At 40.1% G+C, this 12,802-nt stretch overlaps 1 protein-coding gene across 5 annotated transcripts in view; it reads right to left on the bottom strand.

Annotated features, from left to right (window-relative positions):
- The window catches only part of PIAS1 (protein inhibitor of activated STAT 1), a 113,596-nt gene that overhangs the window by 18,451 nt on the left and 82,343 nt on the right, over positions 1-12,802 (bottom strand). For 3 of the 5 annotated variants that reach the window (XM_043523208.1, XM_037911541.1, XM_043523209.1), the window contains exons 3-6: positions 7,112-7,196; positions 6,350-6,397; positions 4,855-4,945; positions 3,776-3,910 (exon numbers count right to left, since the gene is read on the bottom strand). In XM_043523208.1, coding sequence (XP_043379143.1) covers positions 3,776-3,910; positions 4,855-4,945; positions 6,350-6,397; positions 7,112-7,196 — 359 coding nt within the window. Of the gene's footprint in view, positions 1-1,549; positions 1,631-3,775; positions 3,911-4,854; positions 4,946-6,349; positions 6,398-7,111; positions 7,197-12,802 lie in introns of all 5 variants that reach the window. The other 2 variants (XM_043523207.1, XM_037911540.2) reach the window with 1 other exon arrangement.

The raw sequence follows: 12,802 nt of genomic DNA, 5'->3' as shown, positions 1-12,802 counted from the left end.
AATGGCACTTCCCAGGAAGTTTCACTGGGATGGGGTGAGAGTCCCTGGGGGACCATCCTGAGATGAGTGGACCCAGCCCCACAGCCGCCTGTATGGTAAGCATGGGGTGACCTAAGCGCCCCCCTAAAAGGATATTTTTACCAGCCACTTATGTCTTCAATAATAATATATACCATAAAATTTCACAATTTAAATACCAGAAACACATTATTTTAAATATTTTGCTCTTGCTAGAGATGCTTCCATCATTAAAAACCTCTACTGCTTTAACGTATTTGTTTAATGCCTCAATTAGGATAGAAGTTAGGGAAATGCTAATTAACATTGTGAAATTATTTACTGACAGCTTGAATCTACAAAGCTAGGTACTTGCCCAAGGCAACTTTCACAGAAGTCTTTGGAAAGCAGATTGTGCAGACACCACAATTAGGACTTCACTAAAGGTATACTCTACCAGCTGAGACATGTAACCCAATATTTAAAAAGAACAAATGCCCAATTTTTATCTATCATGCACATCCATAAAATAAAACTAATTTCTACTGATTTATTGGCAGGATCCAAATAATAGAATTAGGAAGCATTATTTCTTGTGGGGAAAAGATCTGACTAATCATTTTTGTTAGATATACTGAGTTTATTTGCCATTATTCTTCTAGTTTTGATGACTATAAATTCAAAAGCTTTTCCAAGATACAGCTATGCAATTTCAGTTATAGCAAATGTCCATTTACACCCAGAAAGCTTTGTGAAAACAGCTACTTCACTATAAAAAGCAGCACGGTGTTCGTTTTTTCAATGCATTTCCAATAGACAAGAAATAATCTGCAGTAAACTAAAGCAGGTGAATTTTTTTGGAAACTTGTTTGACATTTTGAGGCTCATTTGTTTTTTTTCTTTTGCCTAAAAGGCCAGTAGTTTTAAAAACAGCATTCAGCAGGCATCTGTTCCATAATCTAACTGGAGATCTGGTCATGCTTCAACTTCAATCCATTTTGATAGGGGGAAAATACAAGAGTGATATTGTATACCTGACTGTTGTGCACAGATGGGCAATAACTATTTTTCTATACTGTTTCAATGAATCATGGGTTTTAGTCCACACTTGGAATAGATGATACTACATCTCAGGCTAATTCTCAGACTCTAGAGAAATAGGATGGCTGCTGGTAGCAAAGCCACATCTGATCAGCATTTCTCAAGTCCTCATTGATTTTGTTAAGCATATCTGGCTTTCATCATGAACATATACATACAGATTCTCAATGCATTGATCACTGATAGAGGATTGGGTCTCATGGACTGACTGACTAACCAACTAAATAAAAAATACTTTCCACAGGCTATTCCAGATGGATAGAATTTCAGTGGAACATCAATCATTTAAAAACACTAATTACATCCTCCCTTCCCCCAAAACATGCTATAAAACAAAACAGTGCAGTTAATAAAGTATGTGGATAAAATACAGCTGTGAGAACTGAAGCGTTAAATGGCAAGTTTAAATCCCCACATGCACTACTGAGCTTTCATACTTTCGAAGATTTACCTCTGCATTTTCAGAGTTAAGAAACACTCCCCCATGCAACGTGTTACACACGGGTAGGCCAGCATTACAAATCTCTTTGATCTCAGGTAACATGCGATAGCACACAGGCATAAAGCGGTAGAGGGCAGGGGAAAAGAGGAAACAAAAAATCCTTAGTTACCCATTACTATACTCCATAAGTGTTTTTCTCACCAATTAAGCTTGCTTGTTAGCTTTCTAACGTATGCTGAAGGACAGGTGAGTCGCATCATACGCGCATTTAAATTACGCAAATTCAACTATACTTGCTCGGCAAAAAAAAAAAAAAAAAAAGGATACCTGTAAATAGCGCGGGCAATTCCGCCCACCATTCCACTCAATGAGCCTATGGCCCGGAGTGAGCGTGAGATGGGAGACGTGAATCTGCTGTTCCCTCAGTCAGTCTCAGTTCCGGCGTGCCTCTCATAGTGTGAGCATCTCGCTGTGCTGAGTGTGATTCTAGTGTTTAAAGATACTGTACGTATTTTTTCTACAACATGGCCCCTAAACGCAAGCCAACTACTTCATCTGGTGCTCAACCGAAGAAACAGCGATCTGTTCCAACGCTGGAGAAAAACTGGCTGTGTTGGACTTATTGAGAGACGGTATGTCAGTCTCCAACACGGAGCATAAATATGGCCACAACAAATCTAACATCCGTGCCATCAAGATTCGCGAGAGAGAAAATTCGTCAAGCCGTGGCATCAAGTGCTCCAATAACTGCTAAGGTGACGAGCCAGGTGCGTGATAAAACTTTAGTGAAGACTGAAAAGGCATTAAACTTATGACTGGAAGACATGAACCGTAAACGTGTGCCGATCGATGGCAACGCATTGCGAGAAAAGGCTCTTAGCCTCTACGCGCTGTTCAAACTTCCCGCCAAAAGGAGACAGTCTTCTGACGAGAAGGAATTCAAAGCCAGCCAAGGTTGGCTTAACAGTTTTAGAAACCGCTTCGACCTCAAAAACGTGCAGACTACTGGTGAAGCTGCATCTGACAACGAAGAGGCAGCAAAAGCCTACCCCGAACAATTAAAGAAAATCATAGAAGAAAAGGGCTATCTTCCCGAACAAGTTTTTAATGCTGACGAGACTGGGCTCTTCTGGGAAAAAATGCCCAACCGCACTTATACTTCGAAATCAGAAAGACAAGCCCCTGGCTTCAAAGCAGCTAAAGACTGTGTTGTTTTGTGGCAATGCGGCTGGGCATTTAATAAAGCCGGGCTTGCTCTTCAGCAGTGGTTCCCAAACTTTAGCAGCCCGGGGAACCCCTTTCACTAAATTGTGAAATCTCATGAACCCCCTCCTAAAAATGAATATTTCCAGGGATTTAAGTTTAAATTTCCTCCGCACTCTGTGAGGCTCCTGCTGCTGGACCCCTTTGACCGTCCCGGTCAACTGAGCTCGGGCTGCCAGCCCCAACTGCCCTGCCCTGTTCTCCCTGGGGCTCGGGCTGTATGCCCTGCAACCGGGTCCCACCTGCTGCCTCCAATGCCTGGGGTCCTCTGGCCACCATTAGTGAATTTTTTCTGGCAAACCCCCGTAACATTGTGAACCCCAGTTTGGGAACCACTGCTCTACAGGGCTGCAAATCCCTGTGCCCTAAAAGGCAAGAACAAAAATCTCCTGCCTGTGTTCTAGCAATCAAATAAAAAGGCCTGGGTGATGGCAGCATTGTTTCTGGATTGGTTCCACAAATGTTTCATTCCGGAGATCAAGCGGTACCTCGAAGAGAAAGGACTTGACTTTTAAGTGTTGCTGATTGTAGACAATGCTCCTGGCCACCCTACGGCACTCTGGTTTGCACGTAACGACGTTGACTTCGTCTTTCTCGCCCCCGCCCCCAATACCACCTCCATCCTCTCGACCAAGGCGTGATTCGCTGTTTCAAGGCCACGTACACGAGGCTTACGTTCTCACGGATACGTAGCGCTATGGATGTTGATCCCAATCTTAATGTGATAGAGTGTATACTCAAAAAGAAAAGGAGGACTTGTAGCACCTTAGAGACTAACAAATTTATTTGACATAAGCTTTCGTGAGCTGTACTTTATGGGCGATTTAAGGGATTTTCAAGGGTAATTTTGACTATACGCGATTTTCACCTTACGCTGACTTTAGAACCTAACCCCCGCGTAAGATGCGACTCCACTGTAGAGCTGATTAAAACTTTTCTCTAATACATAGATCTGACTAAATAGTAACTCACTCTTCCAATTTCTGCAGTCCATGAAACGACGATGGTGTTTGGTACCGTTGTAGACAATCTGACAAGTGAGGTAATATTGATTGGTCGGCTAGGTCGCTTTGGTTCAACACCATTTTTGGTTGGTGGAAGATAGCCCTAAAATGAAACAATTATTTTTTCATTTTTCCCTTTACAAGAGATATTTTAATCTCATTTTTCCTAACAAACTCCACGCACTGTTTATGGAGGGATATTAACCTGCTTTTTTCCCCCCTAAGTATTTAAAAACACAACCAGCAGCCAAGATCTAAATCTTGTAACTGCTGACACCCTTCCAATTTGAAAACTCATCTTCCCAATGCAGATTTTTAGATTTAGGGAAGTTTATGCTAGCCATTCTACATCAGTTACTGTTGAAGGTCTGCCATGGTAAATCTTGGAAAACTGTGCAACAGTCATAGTAACAATATGACAACTCCTAGAAATCATGATAAAAGTTACAGTCACAGACAGGTATTTAGGAACCAACTCAACACTGCAGAACCACGCTTATAAATATAGTTTAAAATATTTATCTTTATGGGGACACTAAGGGTATGTCAACACAGCAATTAAAAACCAATGGCAGGCCTGGGTCAGCTGACTCAGGCTCACAGTGGATGGGCTGCAGGGCTGTAAAATTGTGGTGTAGACATTTGGGCTCAGGCTGGAGCCCAAGCTCTAGGACCCAACGAGTGGGAGAGTTCCAGAGTCCAGGCTCCAGCCTGAGCCTAAATATCTACACCACAATTTTACAAACCTCACAAACCCGAGTCAGCTGACATGGGCCCGCCAGTTTAATTGCTGTGTAGACATACCCATCGACAGCTGGGGTACCTAGGTCTGAGCCCTTTCCCTTACACAGTAGGGTTACACTTTTCAATAACAGCTTGCCTAACTTTTTATCCAGTTCATTCATCCAACAATCAGACCCCGCCACCCAATGTCAAAACAAACATTAAAAAACATGGAAGACGCTATTCTTATGATATTTCAGGCAAACATACATCCTTAGCTGTACTACTGACATGATACAAATCAAAAGAACCTCTATTACTTACTGGAAGGCTACATGGTTTCCCATTTACTTTCACACAGAGATTGGGTGGGAAGTGATCTTCTTGTGGACAACTGGTTTCTGATAAACAAAACCTAAATGCAAAGAGTTTCGATCACCTTTCATATTTAAAATGTGTTAAACAAGTTCTTAAAGGACTTCATGTTACTAGATATGGATTTTTGCTACTGAATTATGTGTGTTTAAGAAGATTCAGATGACGGTCTGAGCAGCAGGTAGAATTAAATCTTCAACTTTGATAGAGAAGTCTGGAATTATTGAGTTGTTCTGTATTGCCATGTGACCAACAGGCAGAAAAGCCCCAAGCACAAGTACTTGTTTGGATAAAGAGGGCTCTAGGTTCCTCCATGCGTGGCTTGTTTCTATGACTCACTCATTATGAGACAAAGCATGTTCCTGCTACCAGAATCTTTCAGTGTCTGTCCAGTTTCTCTTCCCTCAATCTTTGCTGCCTGACCTCACCTTACTAAAAGCCAAGGTTTTTGCAAAGGAGAGAATACATGCTACCTCTCCAACTATTCCTCCTTTATCTAAGATAAGCAGGCCATGCTGCAGCAGCTAAGGCTTCCAGTGTTAGTCTGATGCTCAAGGTCAGACCTTCTACCTCAGTTCAAACAGTTTCTGATAATGCTAACCTCAGTATTATGAAGGCATGTTTGCTGCTGGAAGCAGTATTAGACAGACCCTCTTTTGTCCTCTGAGGTGACTGTAGATCCCCCGACCTCCTATGTACCAGCCTTACTGATGCGCCAGATTCAAAAGTAACCTTTTAGCTCCTCTAGATGTCTGCTAGGGGACTCACACTACCCATTCAGAAATACCACTAAATTAAAGAGAGATTATAGGACCAAACCAAATTACAGTAGGTCTGTCAGCAAACCCAAAACAGACTGACTGTGATTTCCCCACCTCCTGTCTCCCTGGTTAAAGACATGGAATGGGGCTGCTATGCTTGACAGTTGCACTAGTTGAACAAAGTGGCCAGCACCCAACAGAAATCATGCTGGAACATCCTGTCTTCTGCTTCCTCTCTAGATCTAGCTGAGGGAGGCCCAGGCACCCATATCCAACAACAGATCTGAAGTGGGGGCAGGAAGCACAAGCACAACCTACAACTGCAAACAGAGGGAAGTTATGGTCACAGCTGAGTGCATCTAGGGCTGCTGACAGACTGGATGGACATTTGTGTGGAGCTTCTGAAAAGCTGCACAGAGCAAGGGCAAATAGCTGTAGTCTGCTCTTTTTGCAGTACCCCCAGACTGGGATTTCTAGCAGGAGTCAGCTCCTTCCTATGCCTCCTTCCCCCACTGTTAGAATACAGCAGGATTAGACTTATTTCTTCCCTCATAGCCCCTGAAAGAGCAATAATGATTTACTGGGGTGCATACACATTAGAAGGAGATGTCATAATAAGATTTATATTCCCAAACTATTTAAAAATCCACTGGCCCCAAGATTATACTGTATGAATACTGTACCTTAGCTGGACCTGTACTGTGAAGTCACATTTGGTCCCAGAAATGTCCCTAGCAAAGATAGGACAAATACAAATTAAAAATGTGGCACATATAAAAACAAAACCTGAAAAGCAAAGCTCTGATGAGTGAGTACACTACCACAATCTGTGATACTTAATCTCTTGTGTAGGCATGCTCCTCCAAAACTGAGATTTAGCAGATTGCTCACTTGAGGACTCATCAAATGCTCACTGGACTATAAAGGAGACTGGATTAAGCCTCTTGTCAGCAGTTATGGCCCATTCTTTCACTACTATCTCTACACTTTGCATATTCGCCACTATTCCTGGAGCGCCTTCCTTCTCTGGTCCATCAAACTGTCAGGCTCTGTTCTTTTAAACCACTTCTGAACTATTGATCTCCATCATGTTGACCATAATAACTGAATCAATATTCTCAATCTCCATATCTTCCTTGGTTTTATATATTGGAAGAAAAATTCCCACGAGTATGTTCACATGCTTAAAAGGAGGAATCACATCACCATGCTCATCGCCTCCTCTCGCCACCCTTCGTCACTCTCGTCACATTACTAAAATTCAGATTATGAGCTCTTTCGGGCTGGGCCTGTGTCTTCTGTATGTATTCTGTGAACTGCCTAGTACGCTACTGGATATTAAGACAGATTAGGGTTTGTTTTGGTCTTTTTTGAAGATACTGTACACTGGTTCAGTTTCAGAGTTCAGAAATACTACCCTGAAGGATTTATAGAAATGCACTTACATTGAACTGCTGATTTGCTGCACTTGTTGCGGTGTCAATGCAAATGCAAAACAGGTTTCTCGAAATCGCTGGCTATTATCTGATGCTAGGAAAAAGAAAAAGACAGAGTCACTATAAAATACAGCAATACAGAAAATATATGTAGCATGGTACGTTGCTTTAGAATAAAACTAAAATAGCTTAATATATATTTATATCACACATGATATAGTGTTAAAAGTATCTGCTGTTGTTTGTTTTAGTAACTTATTTCAAAGGCACCTAGATATACACCTTTATTATAGCTTTTATAAAAGCTTAAAAAAAAAAATTACTGAACATTTTAATGAGAACCATATTAAGGCAGTGACAAATCAACTGAAGAAATAGCATTTTCCATCTAGCAGTCAAAGAGAAATAAAAAAAGGTTAACATCGTCAAGACTATTATTTGGCTTTAAAGTACAAAATGAGTGAAAATGCTTTTCAAAGAAGCCTTTAAAATTACATTTTTTTCTCTGGATTCATTTTCATTATATGTTCCTGAATTAGTCTCTAAAAGTACAGTAATTATATACATGAGAAAAATACAGAATTTACAGCTGAATGAGACGAGCAGTTCCCATCAAAACCACTATATATATTTAACAATATATGTTATACACTCACGCTTCGTGAGATGTACAACTCAGACATAACAGTTGTGCTTAATTTATTAAAATACAAATCTTTCAACATCGGAGCCATAATAAAATAAACATTATGCATTACACACCTGTTGGGGAAGAAGGAGTAAATGAAATTCTAAGCTACGCAGGCTTGTGCCTGCAACTTCTCCCTTGCATGCGGATACTGCAAAGATCACTGTATTGTCACATACCATACAATCTGTGGATAAAGTACTTTCAACTGCAAAGCTATTAGAAATGGTACCTTTCCTGAGCACTAAAAGTTGCTTGCTTTTAAAAAAAAAAAAAAAAATCCATCTAGGAAATTTTAACATGCTTATCACCATGGTATCAGAGGACAATTTGTAACAAAGAAGAACATTACGCTTAATTACTTCTAACCATTTGTATCATGTTATGATGACTAACTCCTGCTTTGTGTTTTAAACACCTACCAGTCTGATGATTTTCTACTTTGCTACCATCCACTTCCAACTCATTCCTGAGGAACCATGGATGTTTAACAGGATACCAGAAGGATCAACCCACAGTAAGGCAACAATATATCTGCAGCTTGGACCCAATTATAAAATGGATACTGTGCAGGTATTTGATGGATTCTAACCACCACAGTGACACCTTTAAATTACATTCAGATCTTTATTTTGTGTCAATAACACAGGTGTTGGGTATTGTCATAAGTGTGCACAGACAACACGCAGAACAGCTCATTTATAAGATATTTTTTTGAGCCATCACTTTGGTCAATACATACCATGAACAGTACTTCTAAGGGATAATAACTGTTGCGCTATTCAGATGTGTGCAGGCAATCAATAAAGCCATATGGATATAAGCAGACAACATGCCAGTAACCGCTTTTTTTTTTTTTTTTGCTTTTTTTTTTGGGGGGGGGGGGGCGGGGGGAGGAGAACCTATTTAAATAGAAAAAAAAGTGTGTGTTTATCTAGCCTCCTGTCATTTATACTAAAATCAATTTCATTAACAGATATCACCCAGGATATATCCTGGCTGGTTAAAGAGATGGAACATATGTAAAGTAGGAGAATGTTTATTAATAAACATTTATATTATGATAGCACCCACAGACCAATCAGGATTAGGGTTCTAGCACATAACATCAATCTAACAGCTAACTGTCCCTGCTAACCATTCCTACCAACCCCAAACTCACGCTATTTATTCTTTTTAAAAGTACAGAACACCATTTCTTCCTCTGCCAAACTAGAGATAGCACACTCTGGTGCAAAGACCAAGGTCCAAATCAATCACAACTATGGTAATTTATGAATTTTGGAAAAGTATGAATACAATGCACACGATGTACAATATAAACAAAACATTTTAATACTCCATATATATTACACAAACACCCCATAGCCAGATATAAAAGAACAGATTAATAAGTGATCTATTGTGTTCAACCCAAGATAAACTACCCAATCATTCTAGTACGCTGCCCTGCAAAAGATGCTTTAAAAAAGGGGGGCGGGACGCAGGGTGGTGAAGAATTTGTTCTCTTCTTTGTTTTTGAAGATACGAAAGGTGGCCTGAACAATTCTTGTTTTGATTTTTAAATTTCTTCCTTGTTTTTTACCTTAGAAATTTCAAGTCTGGTTTTGCTAGAGAAGCTCTGGAAGGTCTCAGGGATGTTTGTTGTAAGCTGCAACACCTTAATTGAAGGACAAAGGTGTTGAATGTTTAACAAAGGCTTCCTTTAGCCAACATTTAATTATTCAGTGAAGTTAAATAGGTGTTCAAAAACAACGTTCTAGAACAGTCTGGCTAGAAATCTCTTCCTCTCAGTTGCTCAGCTTTCAACTTTATTGGCTCTGGCAACACCACCAGTCTATGTGAAACTTAGGTGTAGAATATGGGTGAAATAAACTAACAGAAAAAAGCATTTTTAAAAACTCTCTCTCACACACATACTCTCCTCTTTTTGCCCTCCCACTTAGTTCTACATAATAAGACAACAAAAAAGGCCATAAACTCAATTTTCCACCCCCTTCTTTGCAAGTCTCTTTTAATCCATCAGCTTGTTTTGATTTTTACTAAGGAAAAATACACAGGCCCATGACCTTGAAAAGTAACTTCAAATCCTCTGTATAAAATTTCATGGTGCTTCCCAGTTCTGCCAAATTGTTACCATCTTATAATGTAGAAGTACATTCTTCTGTGCTGACATGGGAGATTCCATAAGTCAAACATCTCATATGCTATAGCCTTGGCACACTTATAAAAGAATAGATGCCTTTTGCTTGAATTGATTTAGTTCCAAAAATATGTTATTTTATGGAAACCATCATCCCTCAAATTCATATAACCTTTAAAATATCTGATGAAATCATAAAAATCTTAAATGATCCTTTTTAAATTTAGGATTAGTTTATTTAATCAAAGACCATTACCTAGATTTAAACATACCCTGAAAGGGATAAGAAAAAAATTAGGCTTGTTTTTGCTTTTTTAAACCATCATTGTTAGTTTATATTCCAAGATAACAGCAATGAAAACATGTAGTGAGTTTTTCTATTCTTGGTTATCAATTGAATACCCACTCCATCCCAATATCTGAGCAGAAATCAGCATTTGATAAACCAGTGGTACCCAAAATGTGGGCTTCAGACTATTAGTGATCTATTCTACAAAGACGTGCTTGATCACAAGGTGCAGGCTTTTCTCCCCATTCCCAGGTGCAAAACAACATTGTCCAAATACACTGGACCCTCGCTAGAACGCGTGATTTGGGATCCATGCGGGGACTGCTTTAAAATTAATTCTAATTAAAGTAATTAAATTTGGGATCAATGGCCATGACCGCGTTATATACAAATTCGCACTATATAGACGCACGTTCTAGCGAGGGTCCGATGTATTGCTTTTCCATGTAAGCAATTACTGTAGTCATCACAGGAATGTTACCCAACTGCAAATAGAAAGGAAGAGTCCTTATGAATTGAAGGAAAGTTGGTCCAGAAGCCATTTCAAATAAGTATATCCACCTTAAGAAAAGATTTCAGAATCCTAGTCAGACAAAGCAGTAAGCAAATGATCATCACTGACATCACCACCTGCAGGAAACTGTGTAGCTCAGTATGTTGGTTAAAGCCAGTATTAGTTTGGATGTGACCTACCAAAACTGTGTCTGATACTATTAGTAAAGAGATTGTCCATCTGAAAAAAAAAATTTTAAGTGTGAATATGTCAAAGTGTGGAATTCAGTGTGCACTCTATTAATTGAATTTAACCTTCTAAAATTAATATATTCCAATAGGTAACAAAGACCACAATTGTATATTTGCATTTATATTACGTTGTAATATCAAGGTCATAGTCACTTTTTAAATGACATGCGATTGTCTTGAACTCTTAACAACCTAGGAAGTGTTTAAGTTCAAATACATGTACACTTAGAATGTCCAACTGGGTGTTTTGTGTATGCATGCATGAGAGAAAGCTTTAAACTCTGTACCTTGGGGGGAGCACCCTGTAACCCCCCTATTCATCATTTAAATATGATTGTGATCTTGCATATAAAGCATGCCATGTAAGGTATCAGGGGAAATGTAATGATCTGCTGGAAGTCACTGTTCTATCTAAACATGTATATCATTAGTACATATGAAGTTATGAGATTGTGTTGTACGGCTGTCAGTAAAACATGTTGTAAGTTGGGGAATCGACCAGGTATTAGCTCCGCAGAGACAACAGCAAGGAAAGTAACCAACGCCCGGGCAGGCGTCAAACAACCATCAACACCCATTGTCCAGCAAGGAAGTTACAATTCAATGACTCACCTGGCATAAGGCAAAACCAAGGGAATTGCTCAGCCTTGCCTGGGGACTCAGCAATGCCCATCAGACATGCCTGGACTTGTGTTCTCCGAGCACATGGACTAAGGGTATAAAACAGAACACAATGGCCCCATGTTTGGCCTTTTCTCTCCCACCTGTGCTGCAAGCAACAAGGACACTGAGAAGACTGAAGACTCCAACAGAGGAGACTGGCCAATGTTTCAAGGGTGAAACCCGTGTACTAAGAATTGCAATATTCAGGGGGGTGAGAAAAACTACTTAATCTAGATGTTGCCCAGTCTAATAGGGTTGAGAGTTTAGACTGTGTGCTTATATTTTATTTTGTTAACTACTCTGACTTTCTGCCTATCACTTTTAATCAGTTAAAAATCTATCTTTTGTAGTCAATAACTTGTTTTACTGTTTATCCTTACCAGTGGGTTTGCCTGAAATGTTTGGTAAATCTGTTCAGGTTTACAAAGGTTGGCGTATATCCACTTTCCACTGAGACTTGCACTGCTCATCTTGAGCTCATCTTGAGCAGTGCAAGACGGTATATTCCTGAGGTACGAAGCTGAGAGATGCGCGGATTCGGTTGATGCCTTTCTCAGTGTGATTCATGAGCAGCTAGGGCTCTGGAGTCACTAGGGACCTGCCTGGGCACTCTGCCGAGGCATAGCAAGCTTCTAGGTAAACAGACATGCAAACAGACCTTATAATGTTTTAAAGTTCTTTTTCTTTTATGCTTTGTTGTGTTCCTACTGTTAAGATTCAACAATAGTTTGGTTTAAGAAAGCTGCCTGGTTACTGTATTAACCTCTGGCCACAGTTCCTGACAGTCTGATCGCAGGATTCTCATCACTGTGGGTCTTGATTACTTCCACATCTTTTTCCCAGGCATTGAGAAATGCATTCTTGTGCCGCTCATAAAGATTCAGAATCGTGCAGCAAAGATCATTTTCCTCGCCCATCGCTTCGACCATGTTACCCCTCTCTGAATCCTAATGCAATGGTTCTCAACCTATTTATCATTGTGGGCTGCACGTGCAGCTCTCTTTGTGTTATGTGGGCCACACACACACACACCCTGTATGATGTGTCATGGGCCACAGCTGTGTGCTGAATGGGCTGCAAGCGGCCTGCAGGTTGAGAACCACTGCTCTAATGGTTCCCATTTCTCTACTGCATCCAACATAAGTGGCCTGGCTGCACTTTGAGGCCCATTAT

Source organism: Chelonia mydas, chromosome 10 (genome assembly GCF_015237465.2).
Source record: "Chelonia mydas isolate rCheMyd1 chromosome 10, rCheMyd1.pri.v2, whole genome shotgun sequence".
Taxonomy (NCBI): domain Eukaryota; kingdom Metazoa; phylum Chordata; order Testudines; family Cheloniidae; genus Chelonia; species Chelonia mydas.
Note: the sequence above shows the minus strand (reverse complement) of the source record. Positions and strands in the feature narration are given on the sequence as shown.